Source organism: Oryzias latipes, chromosome 17 (genome assembly GCF_002234675.1).
Source record: "Oryzias latipes chromosome 17, ASM223467v1".
Classification (NCBI taxonomy): domain Eukaryota; kingdom Metazoa; phylum Chordata; class Actinopteri; order Beloniformes; family Adrianichthyidae; genus Oryzias; species Oryzias latipes.
Genome location: NC_019875.2, coordinates 21,368,091 through 21,392,667, shown reverse-complemented (window position 1 = coordinate 21,392,667; position 24,577 = coordinate 21,368,091). Strand labels below are relative to the sequence as shown.

The following is a 24,577-nucleotide window of genomic DNA, read 5'->3' as shown; positions in this document are numbered from 1 at the left end:
TTTGAGTTTAGGAAGGACTCCATAACTATATTAATAAATAAGTAATAAAGTGTTGTATGAAAATTTTACTGCAAAAGCAGTCACTTTTGTAAAATGATAGGAAGCTATACACACTCTTGTGTACAAGCAGTTCTGTGTTGTCTAACAAGAGTGCAGCTTTTGATGTCTTGATGAAAGGAAAAAGCAAGCCCTCAGCTCCACGTGGTTTTCCTATGATCTCACAACCTTGTGTGCACATGAATGAGACTTTGCTAAAGATAGACATGAGAGAGCCAACTTAAATCCTGCAAAAGAAAAACAGCCGGAAACCAGTGTTCAGGCATAATGCAATTGGAGATTACTTGTTTTTTTTTCCAAATACTTGACATTTAGACTGAAAAAAGTCATTTTTTGGGACATTTATCAAAGCACAGTTTGTATTAGATGAAATGAAGATCATCAGAAAACAGTTTAAAGTCACACTGATCATCTTTTGATCTATTTTAAAACTGTTCCCAGTGGTCTTTTAATTATAATTATAAGACTTTTAGCCAAAATAAAAAAATCTGTGTTGGTTTCTTGGACATAGTTTCTGCAGAGCGGCAGGAGTTCATTTCAAATTTGAGTCGTGTGCATAGCAACCACCCCACCAATCCTGTCGTCCATAACTGAGAGCTCTACCCCAACATTAGCGGTGCAACAAAAATGGTGAGCAATAGCGTAGCTATCCAGCTGTACAGTTTTTAGCCATATTCCAGGTCAAATGAGGAAAACCAAGACGTTCATGGACCTATTTGTCTGCAAGTGGATGTACCGAAGGAGCGAAGCAGGGAGCTTTGTCGCCCACCCAGCGTAATTTTGCAGGACAAATACGATCTTTTTCAAGCGGCGTTTTTTCATCTGCTTCTGATTCAGAATGATTTGCACAAGAAAATCCACATAAATTGATTTTTTTATTTTATTTACTTCAGATATGTCCGCCATCATGAGAAAAAGAACATTTTTAAAACACCATTTTTATTGTTGCATAGGTCTTTCAAGGTTACAAAGACAAACCTGACCTGACAATTTATTTTATTATAAAGTCTTTATTTATTTTTATTTTCTCATCAGAAGAGTGTTTTCTGTTTATGCATACAACTCTGAGCAAGTCTATCTTTATGAAATTTTAGCCTCTGGATTTGTGTTCCCCAAATCCACATGATTTTCTTCTGAGAGCATTGTGGTAAAATATGAAGGGAGACTGAAGGACACCCTGTGTGTGCTTGTCTATATGCTCAAAAGACAGAAACCCTTTTTTCTTTACCCGTTTCAGGGTCATTTTTCTTATATTGCTACACACTTTTGTCAGTGTTTGACAGTGTTTCGACTGAATAACCTCAATCCCCTCGTAGGCTTAATAATACTGTTTGGAAGGTTATTGGATAGATTTACTCAGAGAACAATGGTAACTTTTGACAGGCATGACAGGATTTTAAGCGTTACTGAATGAAGCTTAAATATGCAGTTCGAAATGGACAACTCTTACAGAAAAATCATTTTATCTAAATTCTGTTCAAAAGCATTGCAAGAAAACTAGATTTAAACGTCAGAACATGTTTGCTAAAGTTGAATTCAATCTTGCACTATTTTGACTTCACTTCAATACATCTTAGCTGGTTTGTGCATTCAACTTCCTGCAGTCTAACTGCTTCTTTTATTACTTCAGCCAAAATACTTTTGACTCTGTGGAAGGCAGATGCAGTGAGTAGCAGACTGTGTTTGCACGTGACAAAGACAGAATGTCTGGCTGTAAATGATTTGTCAGGCAGCTGAATCAGTGAGTGGGAACTGGCTGCCGAAACAGACATATGCTGACTGAAAGCACTCTGCGCTGCAGCATTATGCCTCCTCTGCTTGGCCGGTGTGAATAGACACAGCGGGAGATACAGAACACTTTCCTTGAAGCACAAAAGAAATTTTATGTATTTTTCTCCAGATTAACTTAGAAGCATATTAACAGAAAAAGGAACAGAAATTGACTTTTAGAGTGAAGGCCGATGTCTGTGTTGATTAAATATTTTTGAACGTTTGTAAAACCAATGCACAAATTTGCAAAAATGATTAAATCCACCTTTTCTTTTTATCCTCCATTCAAATGTCACCAATAGAGTCATCTTAGAGGTCTTGACTTTCTTCCTTTGTCATGTCAGCTTGAATTTTTGCCTATTGTACTGTTTGGCTGCAGGGCTTAAAGGCAGAGAGTTTGACCCCCCTACTTCAGCACACCACCTCACTTTGCTAGTAAAGCAGTCAAGCAGCAAATCCTCCAGATGCAAACAGAAGCACTGGCTCAAGTTGAGCTAAAAGGGCTGAACATATGAGATCGGAGTGAAGATTTCCATTAAAAATATAACTACAGTCTAAATAGTGAGTCTTTAGAACTTTATAGTAAAGGTTTTGGATCATATTAAATGAAAATCTACTATTCCATATGGATAACCTAAAAGGAACTTTCTCCAATAAAAAATGAACAAATAACATGTTTAATATTTGATAAACCATTGGCAGGTGGACATAGTTTGTGCCAGCAACAATTTAATTGAGTAAAATTGCACCAAATCTGACTATTTTGTCAGATTTTCAGTGGGCTCTATTTTTGGCACGTTTCTTGGAACCCACGGTGCCCTACGTAAGATAAACAACAAACAAAAAGCAGCAGTAAAATATATAGCTGTAATATACACTTAATTTGGGGCGGCAGTGGTTCAGGTGGTTGAGCAGGTTAGCGGTTCAATCCCCGCTCCGCCTAGTCAACTGTGCTGTCCTTCACACAACAGTTGAAGACACCTCACCCTCCCTACCTCTATTGTGGCTGAATGTGTGAATGTGTATGAATGACCCAGTAATGTTCAGAGGAGCCGTAGGCGCTTACTGGCAGCCACGCCTCTGTCAGTCTGGCCCAGGGCAGCTGTGGCTACATCAGTAGTTACCATCACCCAATATGAATGAGGAGTGAATGAATTATGGACACAATGTAAGCGTTTTGAGTGACTGGAAAAGCGTAGATAAATCCAATCCATTATTATTATTATTATTATACACTAAAATAATGTAATGGTAAAACATATAAATAAGAACATGTATTTTTATTGTTCTGTATTTATGAAATAAAAGATAGACTCTTGTTTTTTTTTCCCATGAAATGAAACAATAAAGTATTTAGCCAGAAAGAAAACAGATGTTTTTTTTTTTTCTGGAGGCCTTGAAGAAATTGTCAAATATATCGACGTTTCTGCCTCTGTAGTTTCTAACCAACACCCACTCAAGAGTTTCACACCTTTCTTGCATATTTTTTTACATGCACAACAACTAAACAATTAGATGGAAATGTTCTCTTTTGTTTGCCATTTAAGTGTTTGACTGAACTAACACATAGTGGCAATTAAAAAAGCATACTTGTAGGGGGTGAGAATTGATGGAGCATTTTTTATTGTAAAAAAAAGAACAGTTAAAAAATATTTTTGGGGAAAAAAGTGTTTCAAATAGGATTTTATTTACACCTAAATCTTTGGTCTGTGCCACTGTTTTGCTCCCAAATTTGATTTGGATTGATTTATGTCAGATTAGGGTTCTGACCTTAAAAAAGATTTCTAATTTCTTTCAGTAGGTAAAAAGAAATGCACATGTTAATATGCTCCACTTTAATTAAAAAAAAATTCGGTTACTTTATGTTAGAACGTGTGACATATGTAGTAACCTTTTTTTTTAAAAAAGCTTTGTGACCAAAAAAAAAAAAATTTGCATACATATTTTCGCTAATATCCTAATGATTTATGATCACAGACAACAGTATGTTCAAGTTGTTGATTGTATTTAAAATAACATTTAGTTCAACAGATGCTGCTTTTGTTGTTAATCAAAATCTTTAAAATGTCAGATTATTTTAAGGAGGATTTTGTTTCACTTTTTCAATAATATATAATATATTTTATAATCATAATATATTAGTTTGCTTCTGGATTTGAAACCTTAATATGAGAAAACTTGATGACTGTCATGCCAAATGTGCTGCATTGATGCAAACAACAAGTAAAACGATTCAGAAACCCCAAAATCAAATTTGTGGAGTCAGATTGAAAAAAAACATCAGTGACGTACAGAGCAAAAGGCTTGAAAAGCAAAAAGCCTCAAAGATTCCACTGTGAGCCTCTTACATTGTCATAAGACAAGACTTTTGGATCACCACGCTTAGCAGAAACATAGAAGCCATCCTTATTCAAATCTGCAGCCCCGTTGCATCTCCTTTGTCTTACTTTCACTTGTTTTACACTGTTACCCTGGTGACTGGTGAAGATAATCTACCTTGCAGCTCCACATTCACTGTACAGAGCTTTTTTTTATATATAAAAGAAATGCAAGGTCACTGAAGCATGACTTTTTCTCCAGGAGCAATTCTATTCCATGCTAAGTCAGTTCCAGTTCGGTGAAACAATAATTGCTTTTGACTGTCAAATGAGCATGACATTTTCATTTCCTCAGTTTGTGTACAATCCTAATGTGTTTGCTTTGTTTGCGTTGCCTTCAGGTAACATCAGAAACACAGAGCGACTAAGTTTTGACAAGCAGCAGAGCTTCAGGATTATGGTGTCTGCCTTTGATTGTGGCCAGAAGAGAACAGAGGATGATGTGATGGTGCACATCGAAGTCAAGCCCGTCTGCAAACCTGGATGGCAAGGTCAGAGAGAAAGCAACAAATCCAAAGAGTGTTTACAAAAGAATATTTTTCAATGAGAAGCAGAAATCCAGGTATTGGTGTTTAGATGTACTTACATGCATATAGTGTCTCCAGCCCTGAAGCAGGAAATTCATCGCAGCTTTTTGGACACATCCCTCCTTTGAAGGAATTCTCTCTCATTTTAGAATGAACAACACTTGAGGAAATCAGTGGACCTGACAGAAACTTTTTTTTTTATTATGCCAAAGGCTTTGCATTTGTGTCAGCCCATCTCCCCTGCTGCTTCACCTGTCAGCGCTGACAGCATCTCAGGAATCAACTACGTGCAGGAATGAGAGAGAACGACAGGCATAGATGTGAGGAAAGGATGGAGAGAGAGATAATGGAGCAGGCTGAATGAGAAGGTAGCTTAAGAGACCAAAAAGCGACGTTTCACTGATGAAAAGAGTCACGGCTCTATTCTCAACACTTCAGAACCATTACAAAGCTCAGTGGAGACAAATGACGCCAGAATCTTTTACAACTGAGAAAAATGCAAAACATTGCCTGTAAGGCCACACTCTAGTATATCCAAATCTATTAGCACTAAACTAAAAGATGGAAAGTAGCATCAAAACATAAATGGCTGGTTTAAAAAAGATGCCAGTCAGGTGGTTTGCTCCAAATGCACCCCTATAAATATTTAAAATGAAGAAGAAAAAGGTGAATTTTTACATTTCTATCTATCTATTCTTTCTTTTTCTCGCTGCTGTGATATAAATTTCAATCTAGCAGGGTCATCACCGGCAGAAAAAAGCCTGCACAACTCATCTTGCTGTAAACAAAGTTTTATTACAAGCATGTATTGTCACTAATATCGTATAACAAGAAAAAAGAAGCTAAACATATTTTTATTTGCTCGTATTTGAAATTCTGGTCCAGCATGGATTTTGACCTGCTGGTTGTCTAAGCTGGTAAACCGTTAACTGTAACCTTGGGAGGTTTCTAAATCTGGCTGTTGCTTGGCATCCTGTGGCAAACTGGAGAAGAGCTGCTATTTTCCCCAAAGAAGAATCTCTTCATTTGAATATAAAGGTTTTTCCCCTTTGGTGAAATACGGCCTCTCAAGTTGATCAAAATGGTTTCCTTTCTTACTTAGGCTCATAGAACATACAGAGCCAACAGCTGTTTGGATCATTTGTTAAAGTAAAGGTTTATTTTAAAGAAGCATCGGTTACTGTCTTTGGCAGAGATAATAAATAAAACTAGAAACTAGTTGAATTAGTTTTTAGAAAAAAATAAATAAATAGAAAGAGAGAAAAAAAAACAATATATCCTGACAGTAAAAAAGCACTTCACTTTTATTAGAGGTAATGTCGATTTTACAAAGCCTTTAAAAACAACACAGATTGTGTTGTTGGTTTTAATAAACAAGACAAATCTTAAAAACACAGAACCATCTGCAGAAAATACAAGCTGAATCTAGAATAGTCTTCTTCTATGTGATATTTTTATAAATGTAACAATATCTGGTTTAATCTGGGCTCTCAAATTGGTTATGAAGAAAAAGCTCATCAGAAGGTTTTTGGGAAACCTGCTGCAGCTCAGAACCTATGAAAAGAATTTAATAAAAAGATGCCTTAAAATCCAGTTCTCTGCACGTCACTCTTTAATCTTATATAGTGTGCGTAAAGGTCATATAAGCATTTGCAGCTGTTTTTTTGAAGATGCCTGTCTGGTGCCAAAGCAGACTCATCCTGGCCTTTCCTTTCGATTAGTGAATCTCTTGCACCATTCCGACCGGTGGAAAAGTAATAAGCCAGGTTCAGGTTATGTGCGTACAAGAGAAATGTGCTGACAATGGAAACTTGAAGGGAAGACCGACCCATGAGGAAACAACACAAATACTTTGAGCTTCAAAGAGAGCAATATGACCCATAACAGCTAAGATTCTGCTGAGGAAGCTTTTTTTTAACATTAAAAAGCAAGGATAGTAATGAAAAAATAAATAAACTTTCCCTGAAAACCATCTTCAGGCTAAAAACAATCGTCATAAATTGTGCATAAGATGACTGAAACAGTGAAGTTGAGCTCACATTTTGTTAATGTTTGTATTTGTGTTTTGCACAAAAAAACATTTTAAAACACAAGAATTAAAATAAAGAAATTTAAAAACGTTATTTAAAACAGCGGCTAAATTTGACCCCATGACTTCTCCAGGGTTAACCATTAGAAGCTGAATAGTAAAGTTTTTTTCAGCCTAATGAAGTAGCAGCAATCAGTTGTTATCAGATTATTTATGGCTTTCCAACCACTGTATGGCTTTATTTGGATGTCATAAGGTAATGCTTGATTATTGTGAGGTGGGGTTTATAAAAGGATCAGTAACTCATGCATTATTTACAGTAAAGGATGTTAAAGGTGTTAGCAATGTGTTCCACTACTGCAGGAATTCAAATATTTATTTACAGCTATACTCTTACATTCCCAGTGGTGTTTTAAGTACGATTATAAAGTTTTTAACTAAAATCCAACAACCTAAATGTCTTAAAAGGCTACATTTCATGTCCATCTGAAGCCTCTTCCAAAATCTCATCTACATGGGTGTGGCCATTGGCGCTGGGCTGAGTAGCCCCGCCCTCGACCCCCCCTTTCTGCAAACTGTGTCTTGCATGACTGACACAGAGGGGAGGGGGCACAAATGACACCGACTGACAGTCTCTATTGTCAAAATTGTATCTTTAGCGATAGAGAAACGGTGAAAAGTGACATATTTCTGGTTCCAAATCGACACTTTTTGAACAATGTGCGGACTGACAACATGAATCTGTGTACCAGATCCTGCTGTTTAGTAAAATTACACACCAAAAAGAACTTTGATAAGCTAACAAATGCTTTGAATTACATTATAAGTAAAGCTACATTGAACCAGCAAGCAGCACTGACTTTGGCTCAGAACTGATTAGATGCTACATAAATGTATGACACTGGTGTAGAACTCATAGTTGCATCTATATTTTGTTTAAATAAACTATCCCATTTCTGAAGGACAGCTTAAGACTCTTATCAATGTAAACAACATTGAGTCACCTCTTTTAAAATATAAATTAATCATATACCAATACAAAGCAATATAACTGAATACTTTTTGTCTCTTTCATGTTTTATATTTTCTAATTGAGCAAAACTTTTGTACCATAATCATCAACAATTAGTGTCTGTTTTAAATATTTGATATTTTAGGCTGGAACAAGCGTGTGGACTATGAGCCCGGCACTGGGAGCAAGCAGCTTTTTCCCAAGATGCACCTGGAAACTTGTGGCGGTCCGCTGTCTGGAGTGAAAGCGATGGTGGAGTTACAGACGAATCACATCGGAAAGGGCTGTGACCGTGAAACTTACTCTGAAAAGTCTCTGCAAAAGCTGTGTGGTAAGAAAAAATGCAACTGTCTGGGAAAAAAAGTGTCCAGTGGTGTAATCTGATGACACGAAGTGCAAAAAAACCCATCCTGAATTAAAAAAATAAGAAGTATTTGTCATTTTTTATCTACCGTATAAAAAATTAAACTTCCTTTAATCCACCATTAGATTTATTCCCCATGTATGGAAAACTTTTTTTTTAAAACAGGTAATTCATCCATATAAGTAAAACAAAACAAAGAAAATGACTTTGTGTACAAATCCAAAAACACATGTTGATTATGTTATTTACTGTCTAACCTGTCATTTGAAAGAAGCATTAAACTTCTTCATAATTCACACTTGTTAAACTTTGACTCCATGTGTGGGCTTTTTGGGGTAAAGAGTTATTTTAGTAGACATTTTTACATTTGGAATATTATCATAAATGCTGTTGCTTTAGAAATGAACCATCGTCTTGGCTGAATCTCCAAGGAGACACAAAGTCTGCTCTGTGTTCTCTGACTGGCACATCCAGGTGCAGCATCAGGCAGCACGGATCTCCTTCCCGCTCCCAGCCCTTCCGCAAACTGGACAGCGTCTCTGCTCACTGACAGCGGGCGAGAAAGTGACCTCATCTACAGATTTGATGGGCACCAGGCTGCTAATGTTCCAGATCACGTGGTGCCCCAAAACCTGACGGACCAGTTTACCATAGCAACGTGGATGAAGCACGGGCCCAGTCCTGGACTGAGAGCTGAAAAGGAAACTCTTCTCTGCAGCTCTGACAAGACAGGTGAGGAAATCGCCTCCCATCTGTCCGAGGTCACAACATCAGGTGAACCGAAACGCAACACTGACACTAAGTGGGTTTTCTCCTACCGATGTCGAAAACGTAACGACTTCATCCTTTACAAAACAAAAATCCAAGAGAATAAAAGAACACGTGTAAGAATGAATTTGTGACGATGGCTTTCCAAACGTTTTTTGCTTTCCGCATGTCTGAAATGTGCCGCCTGAACTCTGTAATTAAACAAGCCATCTGCATGTCGCAAGCTTCAACAATGAACCAACAGATGGCTTATTAGCATAAGAAATTTTGAGCCTGATCCTGTCAAGTGAAGTCGTTGAAGAGTTTATTTCAGAATCTCAGGATCCTCCAAAGCCTTTTTATAGATTTTGTTAACAGGAAATAAGACAGCCAAATATTAGATTACATCATCTCTTGAGAGAGCAAATAGTGTTTTTTTAGAAAAAGTATTTGTAGAAACCAAACAAATTTGACATTTAAACTTGGTCGAACGCTTTAATCTGTTAAGGTGTTAACACATTTTTTACAAACATGCAGTGATGCATGTGTTCAATAAAAGAAAATGCTGAATGATCATTCATTAGTGCTAAAACGTGATAAACAAAGTTACCAACCAATTGTTAGCATTTTTCTCTGACCTTCCTTTCCTGATTGAAGGACAGATTCCAGTTTAGACAGCTGAGAAGAGATTCGAACAGATGCACAATATGACTGTTTCATGTCAGGTCAAACAGAACTAAACAGCAGCATGCAAATGGCAAGGTAATTCTGCAGGTGTTGATGGAAATGTACCTGAGCTGTTGCTCTTGTCTGATCACGCATTTCTTTCATCTTCCTGGTGCAGAGATGAACCGCCACCATTACTCTCTGTACGTCCACAACTGCCGCCTGGTGTTCCTGCTCAGAAGAGATTTTACGCAGATCGACACTTTCAGACCCGCCGAGTTCCACTGGAAGCTGGATCAGGTGGGAGAACTCGGAAAGAGTGTGTGCGTGCACGCATGTGTGAGGCTTGTCTGTGCTCCATCTGAGTCTGAGCAAAGATTGAGGGTGATTCCCTGCAGCAGGTGAAGGGCTTTCGTTATTTTTGTGGTGAAGGGAGAAGCTTTCCATTCTAATTACCACAGGTGCTCCATCACTTTCCTCTTCTCACACCAGGAGATAAGAAAGTGCACACACATTCGCACGTCTCCTAATAGCACTCCAGCAGCAAATCCCCCACTATCCGTCATGTATTTGTTGAGTTGCTAAACTTATTGGTAGTTTGTGTTTAAGTCCTGTGGAGAACTTTCGACAGGTAAACAGTTACATTATATGACATTGCTTCAGCTATAATAAAACAGAGACATTGTGATGCTGCACTGAGGCTTTTTCTAAATTAAACCAAAATGGTAAAGGCTATTCATAAACTTTGCTCATGTGAGCAGAACTGCAGGCAGCTTTTTCGTAAAATGATTAAACCTCCAGACTGGTACATGCTTTTTCCCTCCTCTTAAACGATGGAGGAGCAGAGCTGCTAAATATATAACTGTTAGTCACTGAGCTGGAGGCTCGACAATCCTTTGGCTAAAAGACGTTCAGTCATTCTAGCTCTGCAGGCCATCACTGAGTAGCAACAACCCCACCATAAAGAAAAAGAAAATTCAAAAGGGTTTGATAAGCCAATCAACTATCCCCCAGGGGAGGATTTGATTTATTTATTCATTTGTTTTTACAGATTTTCCTAAAAAACAAAAGAAAGAGTTTTAAAAATCTTTATGTTTATGCCTAAAATAGGTTATGTCCACCTCATCTTTATCATAAATGCAAAAGATTAGCTTCTTTTTGGGTGGAGTGCCTAAAAGGTGTCTGATGGGGGCACATTGGAAGCAAACATGTATGGCATTATTCTTTTGTTTGCATAGTTTCTATTTAAAAAAATGAATGTTATTGTTTAAGAAGATGTTCAAATGGAATGTGTTTTTACTGTTGACATTTTTTTGACTACCGTAACTCTAACCATTTACTCAATCAACATAAATCAGCAGATTCCGTCATGAAGAAAAGTGGCTTTGCATGCTTTTGCAACACTTTATGTTAGTAATGTGTGGCATATCAGTGCAAAGCCAAATGAATAACCGCCTTACCACACGTCAGAATCAACTGATACAGACTGATCGTGTAAACAGTCTAAGACAGGGGTGTCAAACTTATTTTCACCGAGGGCCACATCAGCATAGTGGCTGTCCTCAAAGGGCCAGATATAACATATACATGTAACTAAATTTAATGAAAAATAAATGTAACTACTTAATGTTAAATAACTCATTATTTATTTACTATAATTTTTTAAGTGACAATTGCAGTTGCATAGATAACATGTGTTTGCTTGTTACTCTAGCATATATCCTTTTAAATTTGATTCTGTCAGGTTAGGTTATATTGACAGTAGTGTTTAAGTCCTAATGTATCGTTGCCCAATCTGATATTTCAAGTCTGATTCCCCGAAGATAAGTGGTTTAAGAGTGACAGTATGTCAGAGAGCGAGTGGTACTTAGGTGTTGCCGGCGACATCTTCCATGTTAAAGATTCTGTCACCATCATTGCTGGTTCTGTTTTTTCTCTTCTGTGGGGGGTTTTGGTGATGCAAATGTTGCCGATATACTTGAAAACTTAAACAGAACCAAAAGCAAAGTTTGAGCTTAAATATGACGAGTCAAAAATCTAAAACAATACAGATCAAAGTAAGGGCTGTATTTTCCGCACTATAATGTGTACTTAAAAGCCTTGATATTTAAAAAAATCAAAAACAACAACAGTGCACCTCATAATCCAGGGCGCTTTATACCCTAAATGGATTGATTCTGGTTGTTGTTACAGATGTTGAATCAATTTTGAGAGAAACACGGCGCTCTGTCAAAATGTCAACCTTAACTGTCGAGTCACAAATAGGTTTGTGTGTTATTGTTAATCCACTAATGCGGTTAACGTGTAGTGGTTTTCGAACTTTTTTAAAATATTTTTTTTGTGTTACTAACAAGGGTGGGGCTTAGCGTAGCCACAATAACATTTGTTTTAGCAGTATCAGTCTGTTTTTTTCTTCATGATGCAAACAAGGTTGAGAGTTACAGGTATTGTAAATAAGCCAACACGACTAACGTGTATCATGACAAACAAGTTCTAGACTTGTGTGAATGCAGTTAAAGTCTGACTTATCTCTGACTCTCTTATCTCACTTAATGCACCTTAAAGTCCGCTGAGCCTTAAATATGACAAAAGTTTGAAAATAGACCTTTCATCGACAGTTTAGTGCAGAAAATATGGTCAGACAGGAGGACCTGTCAGTGACAATCTCCAAACCATTTTTTAAATATACTCTGATTGAGTAACAAAAGAAAAACTGTGTAAAAAACACAGCATACAGCTAAAAATAACTGAAGGAAAACCTAAACAGGTGAAAACATGCTAAAATAATATGAATAACAAAGACAACTAAACATGTAGATTGCAAACCTCCCAGTTCTGTTTGGTGATATTCACCAAAGCTCACAGAATCAGCTAAATGTGTTTCCTTCGGTTGTGCAGCCCATTCAGGTCTTTGTGTGTTCATGGTCAAAGGTAGAATAAAAAGTCTCTCCTCAGTCTGCGGTTGTTTTACCCTGTGGCCCTATGAGGAGGCAACGACAAAGAGAAGGAGATGTGAGCAGCTCACTGACACTGTTTTCTAAGCAAACAACCTGCAGCCACATTTCTGTTCCTGTCGTTTTCGCATTTGCTGCGTGTCTGGCATAATCTTCCCCTAATCTCTTTCCTACCCACTTTCATGAGGTGCAGGAGACACTTTCTGTCTTCAGTTTCTGTTAAATAAAAATTGATACAAAAGCTGAGATGTGAACCAACAGAAGGAGGAAAAGTTCCTGCTCCGCTAAAGACTACCAACACTGAAGGAGAGAAACTGTATTCAGTTTCTGCCCTTCATGAAATTCATTTAAAAAGTTGTAAGACCACTTAGCTGGAGGGAAATTGATTCAGCAGTCAGAGACTATATCTTTGAAATGGAACAGAACAATTCAAAAAGGAATGACTTTAGCGTAGAAGCATAACCCCTGTGTCTTCACAGCATGGACCAGGAGCCAAACAAACACTCAATTTTTCACCCTTAACAAAAGCTCTTGTTGGCACGTGGCATTTTGCAGCTGCAAACAGTGTTTTTCAGACATTCTCTTTGTCTTTTTTCCTTTTTCCACCGTTAGTTTCAGTGGTGAAACCATCAGTTTACCTGAAACAGTACAACAGGTTATCCATGCAGCGCATGGAAAAAAAACAACAATCTTTTGTGTTACTCAATTTCTGATTTTAATTTCCTTTTATATCTTTTTTTTAATCAGAGAATCTACAACAAATCTGAAATACAACTAATAAAAAAACCAAAAATTACTTCCTACAGCAGAGTTGGAATTATATTTCAAAAGATTATAAATCGCAATATGTATTAGGATCCTTTTAATGTGTAACTAAACCTGAACTCATGTGTTTTTGGTTCATAATAAAGCCAGAAAATCTGTTCTTGACAAAAATTGAAACTTTTATTCAGGGTTTTATTATAATAAAAGCAAAAACATAAAGCCTAGAATTAACGGGCCTTATTGTTGTTTTTGTCTCTTTAACAACACAAAAAGCCTTCTAGAATTTATTTGATCATCCTACAAATAATTTTGTACAAGTTCAAAGTTCACATACTTGTCATAAATAAAAAATAAGCAATAAAAATTGGACTTGTCCATACGTTGTTAACATTTGAGTTTAACACAGGATTTTATTTTCCTATCCTGAAATCAGCCTCCAGTGGTCATTTTAAGAACTGCAGCAATTGATATTTCTGGGTTGGCATCAAATTTTAGCCCTGAAGGTGCAGGCTTAATTTTATTACATCGTTACTTTTGGTTGGTGTCTCTTCAAAACTAACTGATCAGCTGTGAATTTCAGTTTTAGCATTACCTCCTGATGGATAATTAGGGCAACAGAAGTAGAGACTGCTGGGAGAAAAAGTGTTGTAGAAGAGAAGAAAGGAGTGTCATGGCTCCAGCATTTAGTGAGGACACTCAATGGCTTCCGTGGCAACTCCATTTAGCTTTATTGATTTTGCAATTCTCATCCCAGGAGAGGCAAGGTGGAGTGGGATGAAAGAAAGCTGACAAAGAGAGAGCGGGAAAGAAAGAAGCTTCCATTTTGGACATCGATCGACACTCTGAAGGAATGTCACATCTGGCAGAAACCTTTACTGGCGTCCAAAGCTTTAACTTATTCATGAGTCTCACACTTACGCTCACAAGATTGATGCTTATCTTTTTTTCATTCTTTTTCCGGCTCCTCTTGAGATTAAAAGATGAGCCAGTTCTTTTTTACGCACCTTATTCCCTTTCTGTGGGTCTATCAGCAAAGACTACATGTCCTTTGGATATTCAGTCGGTCAGTCCTGTTGAAGTCAAGGTGAAGTGAAGATGGAAACATGCAGCCATTAATATGTTTTGTGTTGGAACAGTTCTTCATAAACTTTATTGACGTAAGAAAATTTTCAATAGGATAAAAACGTAGAAAACATTAATTATTGACCAGGAACATTAGCAGCTCCCACCTGGTGAATGACACAGTAATATAGACCCACTCCACACTCGGCTATTGGTGAAGGGAAGGGGGGATGGGGTGTCCTACCCACAACTCAGAGGTAAATTTTTTATGGCACTTTGCGGAAACTATATCAACATATTTTTATCTGGGCTAAAAAATGAAAAGAAAAAAATTTCACAAATAGAAGACCACTGGGATTGCTTTCGCAATAACTTAAAAGATGATCGGAGTGGGTCTTTAAGATGATCAAAAGTCATATCATGTATGAATATTTAACAAACCCCACCCACTTTATTGTTTTGCTTTTTATTTCAAATAAAAGAACCAGTGCTCGATTAGCAAAGATTACTTTTTGCGTTTGCTATTAACAGATATACACTCATCTGCCTTATCTGCCTGCTGTCACCATGCCTGTTGTACCGCGGCTTGTTCTGTGCCCCGTGTTGATTAGAAGCTCCCCTTTTTTCTCAGCAGATTTATCGAATGGTTTCGACACTGGTTGTGGTGTCTGAGAGCACACTCTCCTCCCTGTTTAGAGTAGATATCAGGATATATTGAAGTGGATTTACTGAGAGCGATTTAGTTTTATCTGGAGGCCAGCAGATAAATGCTTTAGTTCAGTTTAAGGGTATTTGTGTACATCAGTGGAGAAAATGAACTTGCCGTATATCTCAGTTTGTTTTTATGGGAAAAATAAAAGCGCTGTCAGAAGAATAAAAGAAGAAATCCCATACTCGTTTATTAATGTTCTTCAAAAATATCTTAGATTTCTCTTCTTTTTTGTTAAAAAAAAAGTTTTTTATTTGTATTCTGATATTTATTCTCTTTGCCGTTTTGATTTTATTTGAAGTGAACCAAGCATCCCAGTCTCAAGTCTGTCAGGATGCTTTAATGACTGACTTGCACATTTCCACTCACCTGCTGGAAGACATCATAGAAAGAATGGGTTGCGTTTTGCCTGCAGTATGTGCATCCCCAATGTGTTCACTGCATTTCTAGAAAATATTTTGTCTGATCCTTTTAATCAAGAACTCATCTGGACTTTGCTTTTAGTGTTTGTGCTATTCTTTCTATTTAGAGTGACAGCATCCTAAAAAAAACGTAAAAATCTTTAAATGGAGTGACTGGGGGATGAGGAATATCGGTTCATTTGGACTCATAGAATCCTGTGTGGACCATCTGCACATTTAACAGACACAGCAAGGCACTGCATTTTCTACTATTTACCCTAATGTAGCTAAAATTAAAACCGAAGAAAACTTGAACTTTATTAATTTCTCACTTTTACAGGAAGTCTATTTGGAAATGCTTCCACTGTGCCAGGATGAAAATGTTTCACAATAAAAAGCTTATAAATATTTTGTTATTTTAAGAGTCAATGTAACCCTTGTGCTATCCTAGCCACTTTAACATTGGGAGATGGGTCATCTAGACCCACTAGACAGTGCACTGAACCTTTTTTCTTCAATGATTTGTGAACCTCACTGGTGTCCATGGATTACATGAAATCTTTCCACCTTTATCCACCTTTGTCATGGTAGGGAGAAGACGTCAATGCAAGGGTGGGGTCATCTAAGATGGCACAAGGGTTAAAAGCATGCACAACAAAAATCTGAACTTTCATGTCTCTGTAAATGGTTTTAATCATTGTCTATATGTGCTAGGCCACTTTACTTATCATGTACATGTTACATGTAAATCTGTGAAACACGCATACATCTCTTCATTGGAATCCAAACCTGTATAAATAGCTTTCATGATTTGGTTTGATTCAATACTGATTATTTTATTCAAATTCTTCTTCTAAAAACGATTTTCTTTCTGTTTTTAATCAACAACTTTCACATAACTTGCACTAATTTGAATTAAGTCAAAAACTAACAAAAAAATCAATTTCTGCCTCAAATACACAAAAACTGGCAACAGAGCAGGACTTTCTAATCCTGCCTGTTTTCCAGCTCTCCATACACATATTGTTGCTGATTACCGGCTCAGGTGAGTATTTTGGGACTTTCCTGTTTAAATAAAGGTTTAAAAAAAAGGTCAGTCAGAATGAGGATGCACCTGAGTCCACTAATCAGCAGAAAGTAGAGCAGAGAGGTCTGGAAAACAGGCAGGGTGGTAGAGCTAAAGGACCAGGATTAGGTAGCCCTTCATTAGAGGGTACAAGGATTTTATTCATCGCTTCTTATACGAAAAGACACATTTTAACCAGCAAATTAACTATGGTTATTGCTTTGCATCACAGTCCAAAAGGGGAAAATTGTACCTGCTGTCTGTTATTCCACGATGGTCCTCAGCTTGACCGACACACAGGATCTGCTGTTTTATTTATCCCAAAATGCAGAAGCTGCTCACTTTAAGGACGGCTTTATTGACTTCTCTGCTCCAATAAAAAATATGCAAAATAATTGTGTCGTACAAATGTGTGCTGTTATTGCACACCTACTGGGATTTCTTCAAATGGACAATAATTCATATTTTAGTTTGTGATTCTTTTGATTACAGCTCAAAGACCCACACTGAAAATTAGTTTTCTGTGTTTTTAACATAGAATTTATCTCACGATGAAAGACATATATAAAAAAGATTAAGCTTAAAATTCCGTTTACGATTTCTTTGTTTTATTTGTTGAGAATCAGTTCCATGGACGTCTTCGTTTTCCTTGTCCAGTGCTTCTCAATTATTTTTTGCAAGGCCCCCCTAGGAAAAAGAAAAACGGCAAAATCATACTGATACACTAGGAATACCTTTACAATAGACCAAAAGATGATTGGAGTGGGACAAGATCAAGATCAGTCTGAGCTGCCATCTCACCCATCAGAGACTTCCAGGTGCCCCTGCTTCTTAGAGAGAACTCCACAGATCAACACCGCATGGTGGAGGAATGCAGTGGATACCAGACACTTGCAGAACTACTGATGGAGACAAAGTCTGTCCAACTAGGAATTCAGATGAGGCTGCAGAGATGTCTGAGATCTAAAACGACACTTGTGCCTAAGGGATCTCTGGATTCACAGTTACATTTTTGGGGATCTTTCCATACTTTCTTTGAATGGGAAGAAGACTTTCTATCAGTTTTCACTTTAATGTCTTTGACCAAGGTCAATCTGTTGACAATAGTTGGATTTTTTGGCATACAATCTAAATCCCTTGATAATACCCAATTTTAGCAAAGGAGTAGTCGCCTTTCAGTAGATAGATGCACATTTCTGCAGACATAAATTACTCGCATGCTGATTCTGGCAGGAAAATTTCAGAAAAATTAAGAATGTAAGATTTGCATACATAATACTATCTTTCTACCGAACTACACAAATTATTGCATTGTTAGTCCTTTGGTTTTGAGAAATTCTGATATAATAATGTTCTTAATAAAATATAGTATCCAGCAAAGGAAATATACTCATGAAAACATTTGGGATGTCAGTTTAAGAGAAGAAGCTGTTCTTTAACACAGAGGATTCGTTCTAAGTCTTTGCTGGAAGGTTTTGTCAATAATGAGACATTAAAGTGTTTTATATTTAATTGATCCATTTTCATTGTTATTCATTTTTTATTTTTAGTGCTTGAATACATTTCCTTAAGTGGGTGAACCCATAATTAAACCAGTTTGAAATAAAAAATAAAAAAAGGATTTGTTAGTCTGCTTTTTTTTCTTTGCACTTGTTCCTCTGACATTATGGTTTTTCACCAATCAGGAGTGAGCTGAGGCAAGACATGCAGAGAGGAGGGTAAAGATGAGTAAACAAGAGAGGAGGAAGCTGGAGTGGTTGATGATGTGGAGGTGGAGATAGCAGGGGAAGGGAAACTGAAGAAATTAGACCAGACAACAAAGCAGAGAACAGGACAGAGAAGAAGAGGAGGAAATGAGGGCACGGATGCCTTAAGGCAAAGCCACATTTCATCAAATTACTAAATAATTCTGAATTCAAAGAAAATGGAGAGCTTGCACATCTAGATCTTCTCTTTTTTGTCATGTAGGCCACGACTGAAGTGTGATGCTTTGATTGCCTTGTTTCTGTTTCACATGTGTTGTAAGCATCTTTCCTCCAGTGCGCCTGACAGTTGTAATGTGTTTTCAGCATACACTGAACAAAGAAGTCTCTGTCGACACTGCTGACATGTCATATATCCTACACACAGTCAAGGGGGATGACAGTGTAAGCCAGTAGTTTTAATCAAAACGGAAAAACTGTTGAATACTTGAGAGGACGTCAGAAAAAAAAAATCATAAAACGATGTTTTTTCTAGTTTAAAGAAAGCCATTTCTTGTCCCAAACCTCCTCCCGTGAGTTGTGTCTCCAAGCAGCAGCAGGACGTCCTCATTATTTCGCTTATGTCAGCTGATAGAAAAAGCTCTAACGCCATCTGTAAACCAAGGCGCTGTTGCATTTTGATCCATTCCACCCTATTAAGTCTAAATCTTTGGTTATAAACCAAAAAAAAAACAATATAAGAATGAGTTGTGCTTGTTAGTTACTGAGATAATGCAGTGTTGAACTGTTTGTAGGGCAGAAATTAACAATTCTGTCTCTGGCTTTGTCATTTTCCGGGACTTTTGGGCTCTTGAGCTCTTCTCTCTTTTATGCTGATATATAGGATGTAATACCGGCCTCATAAATACTCTGTGGCAGATTCCCACCAGATGAAGAACCTTATCTCTGGTGTTTTATTCTTAGCAATAAAACTTCGCTGCTGCATAGTAGTATACAAAAGAAATGGAATCTGACTCAAAAAATTTAAAAACCCACTCCAAGGAAAATTATGTTTTTGTTTTTTTTAACATGTTCTTGCTGCCTTTTTCTCATGATGAGGACATGTAAAAAAGAGTTTAAGATTAAAAACTGCATTTATTCAAATCCTGATGAATCAGCAGCAGATGAAAAATCTATCTTTTGTGAGGCAGCAAGTGAAATGGAGTAGGACTTTAAGTCACTCACATCTCCATGGCCAAGCTTCGTCATTGATGGAGACATAAAAATTAAGATTTTGAGGCATGAGTAATGAATTACATACATTTTACAATATTTTGTATTATTTTGTTCAATTTACATTTTCAAGTTCTGCAAATATGGGACATCAACATTACATCACCAATGCTATAAATGTGGGGTTTTTTTCAGTCTTTGCTTTTATCACTTGAGGCTTCTTTTCAAAGAATCTCAATTTTGCTGGAAGTCTGCATAGATCATACCATTTCAAAATAAGAAATTTTATCTTTTTGTCTATTTCCCACTTTCTGCACTAAAATCCTTGCTGTGGCAATGCTGGCAATGTAAGCTTTAGAGATAAAAAAATCTATACAAATAAGTACAACTTTTGTTTCATATGTTCCAGCCTATTTGTGTCTTTATAAATACATCTAATAAATTGGATTACGTCATTCAACAGAAGTTTTATTGTGCCACCCATCAAGCTAAAGAATTACTAAGGTCACTTCACAGAATGAATTCGTTTTTACTTTTCTGGAAGCAAGTTCTGGTGGTTGTAAACACTAGCACAGTGAATAACGGTAAAAAAATATTAGCAGAGTTTGTGAATAAAGAAAAGCGTCTGTATAGATATGGTCTTTATTAAACGACTGCTCTGACGACTGTGTTCATCCCAAGCTGCCTGCCTGGAGCTGGCTAATCAGTGTTCAGCACTCATTGTCTCTTTGTCCCTCTACAAAGCAGAAAATAATTTCAACCTCCCACTTATTCATGCATTTTTAGACGAGCCGCGTGTGTTCAAACATGCCTCAGCAGCAGAAGAGAAAGGACTACAGATCATATCTGCTAATGATGTGCGCGTCCGTATGCACATGTGTACATGGTATCCCCGCACAATTTCTGTTGTTAATGCTCCTTAATTCCAGTAAGCATGTCTACAGATACATTTTGGTACTTTATGGACAAAGTTGATCAAATTTTCTCTTCCTTTTCTCGCCTCGAAGCTCTTCTTCCTGACATTTTGATTGATCCCTTTGTGCTGTCATATTTATGCCATAAATTATTGATTGCGTGTGCTCTGAAGGTTCCTAGAATGGATTTGCAGGCAATGTGGTTACCTTTGCAATTGTTCCAAGACTAGCATATAAACTAAAAGACATCATTTGTCGCTCTGGCTCTTTCAGAAGCTCCGTCATACAGTTATTATTTTTCAAAGATGAGGAAGAAAAAGATGAACTGCATGAAAAATAGATTAAAGAGAAACTCTCTTTGTTACTGTCATATATTTCATCCGCAAGAACTTGAGTTTCTCTTGAGATGTAGCATTTGATCATTGCCATGATTATTATTATTTTATTTTTAACCAGCTTGCACCATGGCTGTTTAGAAGACTGCCATGAAAGCATACAATTAAGACTAAAAATTCCACCTTAACTGTGCCATTATTCTTTAATTTGAAGGTTTGTTACTGGATTTAGGTCTGATATTTAATTTATCAAAGACAACTTTTGTTGGCTCACCAAAAAATGTTTACTAAAGGTACAAAACAAGTTAAAAAAAGGGACTTGTTTGCTCATAGATGTATTTTTCTAATTTCTCCTGCTTTCCAAATGTATGTAAGGTTACGGTTGGCTGCACTTTGCATGTCTTTTAAGACAATATGCATTGCAACTATGAAGTTTTACACTGACGTGCATCTCCAGAATTATTTTTCTATCTGTTTTCTGGTGAAGTTAGAGAATATAATGGCTGGGTTTAGAAAATTAATTATTCTAGTTTAATTAAGCTTCACTTAGAAAAAACTAAATCAATTTTTCTAAATCTATCAAGCAATTTTGATTTGAAAGCAATTTCTTGGGAGGATTTGAGGCAAAAATACATTTTCTGTTGGGTTTTTAATGTAGGATTGATTAACTTTTATTGAAAAGGTGTCATATTTTTTAGTTTTAATTAATAGTTAACTAAAAACTATTTTCATGGCCAAACAACATTGATTTTTGGATAGAATTGGATAAATTGGATAAACTGCAAATCCGTGAGATAAAAACCAACCTTCACGGGTTAAAAACAAAAAAGCCCCAGCAGAATGTTTAATACATGTTTTGTGAGACGTGCGACCACAGCTGTCTATGTGAGTCTTTCCTAAACAGCTCATTAGTTAGAAACCTCATTAGCTGTCTAACGACATGGAGCGTACGATCCAGGAGTGACAAGAGGGCTAAATGACACTGTCATTCACTGAAGGTAGACAGACGAGGAGGGAACACTGAAGGATGCACTTTCAATTTTAACCACACGATTGGAATGTAAACATCATCTTTAGCAGCCTGTAAACATAAACACCCAATAACACTTTCAAAAAATATTTAGTTCCATGGGAAGTGTTTTCAAGATGTTCTATATTGGAGTAAGACACTTTTTTATGTGAATGCAGATCAACTTCTGACTCATAGGGTGGAAGCCTGATGTTGATTTTTCTTCCTGCTTTGCAGATCTGTGACAAGGAGTGGCACTATTATGTAATCAATGTGGAATTTCCTGCGGTGACTCTTTTTGTGGATGGCGTGACCTATGAGCCCTACCTGGTGACGGATGACTGGCCGATCCATGCCTCAAAGATTGATACACAGCTGACTGTAGGCGCCTGCTGGCAAGGTCAGTGCCAGCTTGTGATGGCTTTTTTTTTTCTGGAAGCAGAATCCATAGATCAAATAGGATCAAATAAGACATGAAACTCCAGCTGCAGTTGCTTCAAGGTGTGCTGTTTGCAGCTCTAACTAAATCTGACTGCTGCAAATTTTCAACCCTGCTCTTTTGGCTTAAAGACCCACTCTGATGAGAATGATGTTTTTAATGTTCTTGTATAGTTTTGTTTTAATGGAGAACATAAATAATGAAAATGAAGCTTAAACTGAATTTCTGAGTTTTTCTTTATTCAAATTGTGAATTGTGAATTGAAAAAGATTGTATTTGTTATGTCAGAAATACACTGAGTAGGCAACAATCTCCCTGCTCTGATACAACGTCTTCATTTTCTTCGTCGGAGCCGACATCTGGCTCAAAACTCTGGCTGGATAGCACCAATATTGCAATTTTGCTGCACAGGTAATATTAGGTTGGGGTTGTGAGGAGCTGTAAGCTAGTGGGACAGTCTGTAAACAGATGGATGAAGGGAAGTGGCGTGGGTTTACTCTGCATCAACAGTCCTGCCGAAAACCCAGAGGTGAATTTCTAATGAACTACTGCTGCTCTGCAAAAACTATGTCCTAGAAAACTGTCAGAAGTCACAGCTCTGTCTCCCCCTCTGGTCACCGGCGGGAACACTCTCCAGAGTTCTTAATGCACTTCATTTCCCAGCAACCCCAGCGCACAGTTTCTGGATGCCACATATCTGACTTTCATGTGCAATCATTCACTGTATACTTGAGCACTGCATTGAGGCTTAAAGTATTGTTTGTGCCACTCTATCTAGAACTGATCTTCTCTTTCCTGACCCTGTTTCGTCTCTGACTGCGTTTGCTTGCCGCCTGCCCCGAATCGCGCCTGGATCCTGACTATTCTTTTTGTTTCTCTGATGCTCCCAAACCCGTTATTGACCCAAGCCTTCCTGACCCTGATTTAGCTTTGTGGCCTTTTTTTCTACTTTGGCTAAAAACAGCATGATCAAAATTAAAAGACCACTGAGAATGCTAAAAATAGATCAAAAGATGATCGAATTTTAAATGATTTTAATATTTTGATTTAAATTATATAAATGATTAATGGCTACATTTTTTAAGTTGTAAAGATGATCGAATTTTAAATGATTAATTTAAAAAATATGATCTAAAATATGCAATCAAAACTAACAATAATGGTTAAATTTTCATTTTTAAATGAAAAATTTAAATGGTTAAATGAAAATTTAACCATCTTTGTTAGTTTTGATTGCACATTTTAGAGCATATTTTTTAAATGACACTCCAAGAAATCCACCTAATCTGAGGAAGTCCCGCTGATGAATCATAATGAGCTTCTTTTTAAAGTAGGCACTTGGGTCCGGTCTCAAAATTGGTAACAACACAATATATTCCAAAGAGAGAAATTGAACCAATAAATAAGGACAACTGCCGGTAGATGTTGAAAATTACATTTGAATCCCAAACAGAACGAGGAGGAGAAAGCAGGAGAGTCACTGTTCAAACCAATAAAAGGATTAGGATTTATTCCCCGGGGCTGTGAGTGCTTCTTCTTTGAAGTTGGGGGGGGTATCAACAGGAAATTCTGTGTGTTAGCTCCAACAGCTGGAGACGAAAGCCAGTAGTGACTGCAGTGGAGTAAATGCAGCCATGTTTATTACTTGAGTAATTGCATCAAAGTGCTTCATAAGCCAAAAATGAAGATCTGCTCCACTATAAAATGCTCATGGCACCGGTGAACGTCGGTCATGACAACTTTTCAGATGCAGCCTACATGTCCTCCCATCCTCCGCTTGATTGCAATTTTTCTTTTTGTTGTCATCGTTTTCCTCCATGGCTCACATGTCCCTCTCGCACTCCTCTTTCTATGAATCCCTGATTGCGAGAGAAAGCCCTGAAGGAAGGATTAGCAGAAGTGAATAGAGGACAAGTTTGCCAGCTATTACATCCCAATGAAGCCGCTTTAAGCTTCACTAAGCTGCAACTGATAACTTTGCAGGCCATTAGCGCGAAAGCTAATGGCCTGAGTCTGCCATTTCTCTCTCCTCTTTTCCTCACAATCAACAACATAATGAGACATGCGGGTAAAAAACACTCTCCCTCAATACTCTCCCTGCTCTAAGAGCTAAAGGAAGTCGGCACTTCGTCCTGAGTAGGTTAACAGGAACAAGATAAGCGCTTTTTTTTGCTTTAAGCAGTTTTCTGCAATAATCGTCATGGAGTTTGAACAGAAAATGTGTGTGATTTTAGAGCGGGCGGGAGTATTTCAGATAATTCAGTGAAGAAGAAGAAGAAGCACATGTGTGGGCATAAAAAGCACAGAGGATTTTATGGAGGAAATGAAAGGCATCAATCAAAATAAAGAAGCTCGATGTGCTTCTTCTTAGCTTGCTGCGGCACACACTTAAGTAAGAAAAGAGCGGTCTGCGCTGTGCTTGAAGCCTCGACAGCTTGACTTATCGCTTCCTGATCAG

At 37.3% G+C, this 24,577-nt stretch overlaps 1 protein-coding gene across 1 annotated transcript in view; it reads left to right on the top strand.

Moving 5' to 3' along the window:
- LOC101166581 (calsyntenin-2) overlaps positions 1-24,577 on the top strand; it is a 141,671-nt gene that overhangs the window by 103,198 nt on the left and 13,896 nt on the right. Inside the window, exons 6-10 of the mRNA XM_011486645.3 lie at positions 4,547-4,696; positions 7,919-8,104; positions 8,612-8,869; positions 9,729-9,850; positions 21,918-22,080. Coding sequence (XP_011484947.2) covers positions 4,547-4,696; positions 7,919-8,104; positions 8,612-8,869; positions 9,729-9,850; positions 21,918-22,080 — 879 coding nt within the window. The remainder of the gene's footprint in view (positions 1-4,546; positions 4,697-7,918; positions 8,105-8,611; positions 8,870-9,728; positions 9,851-21,917; positions 22,081-24,577) is intronic.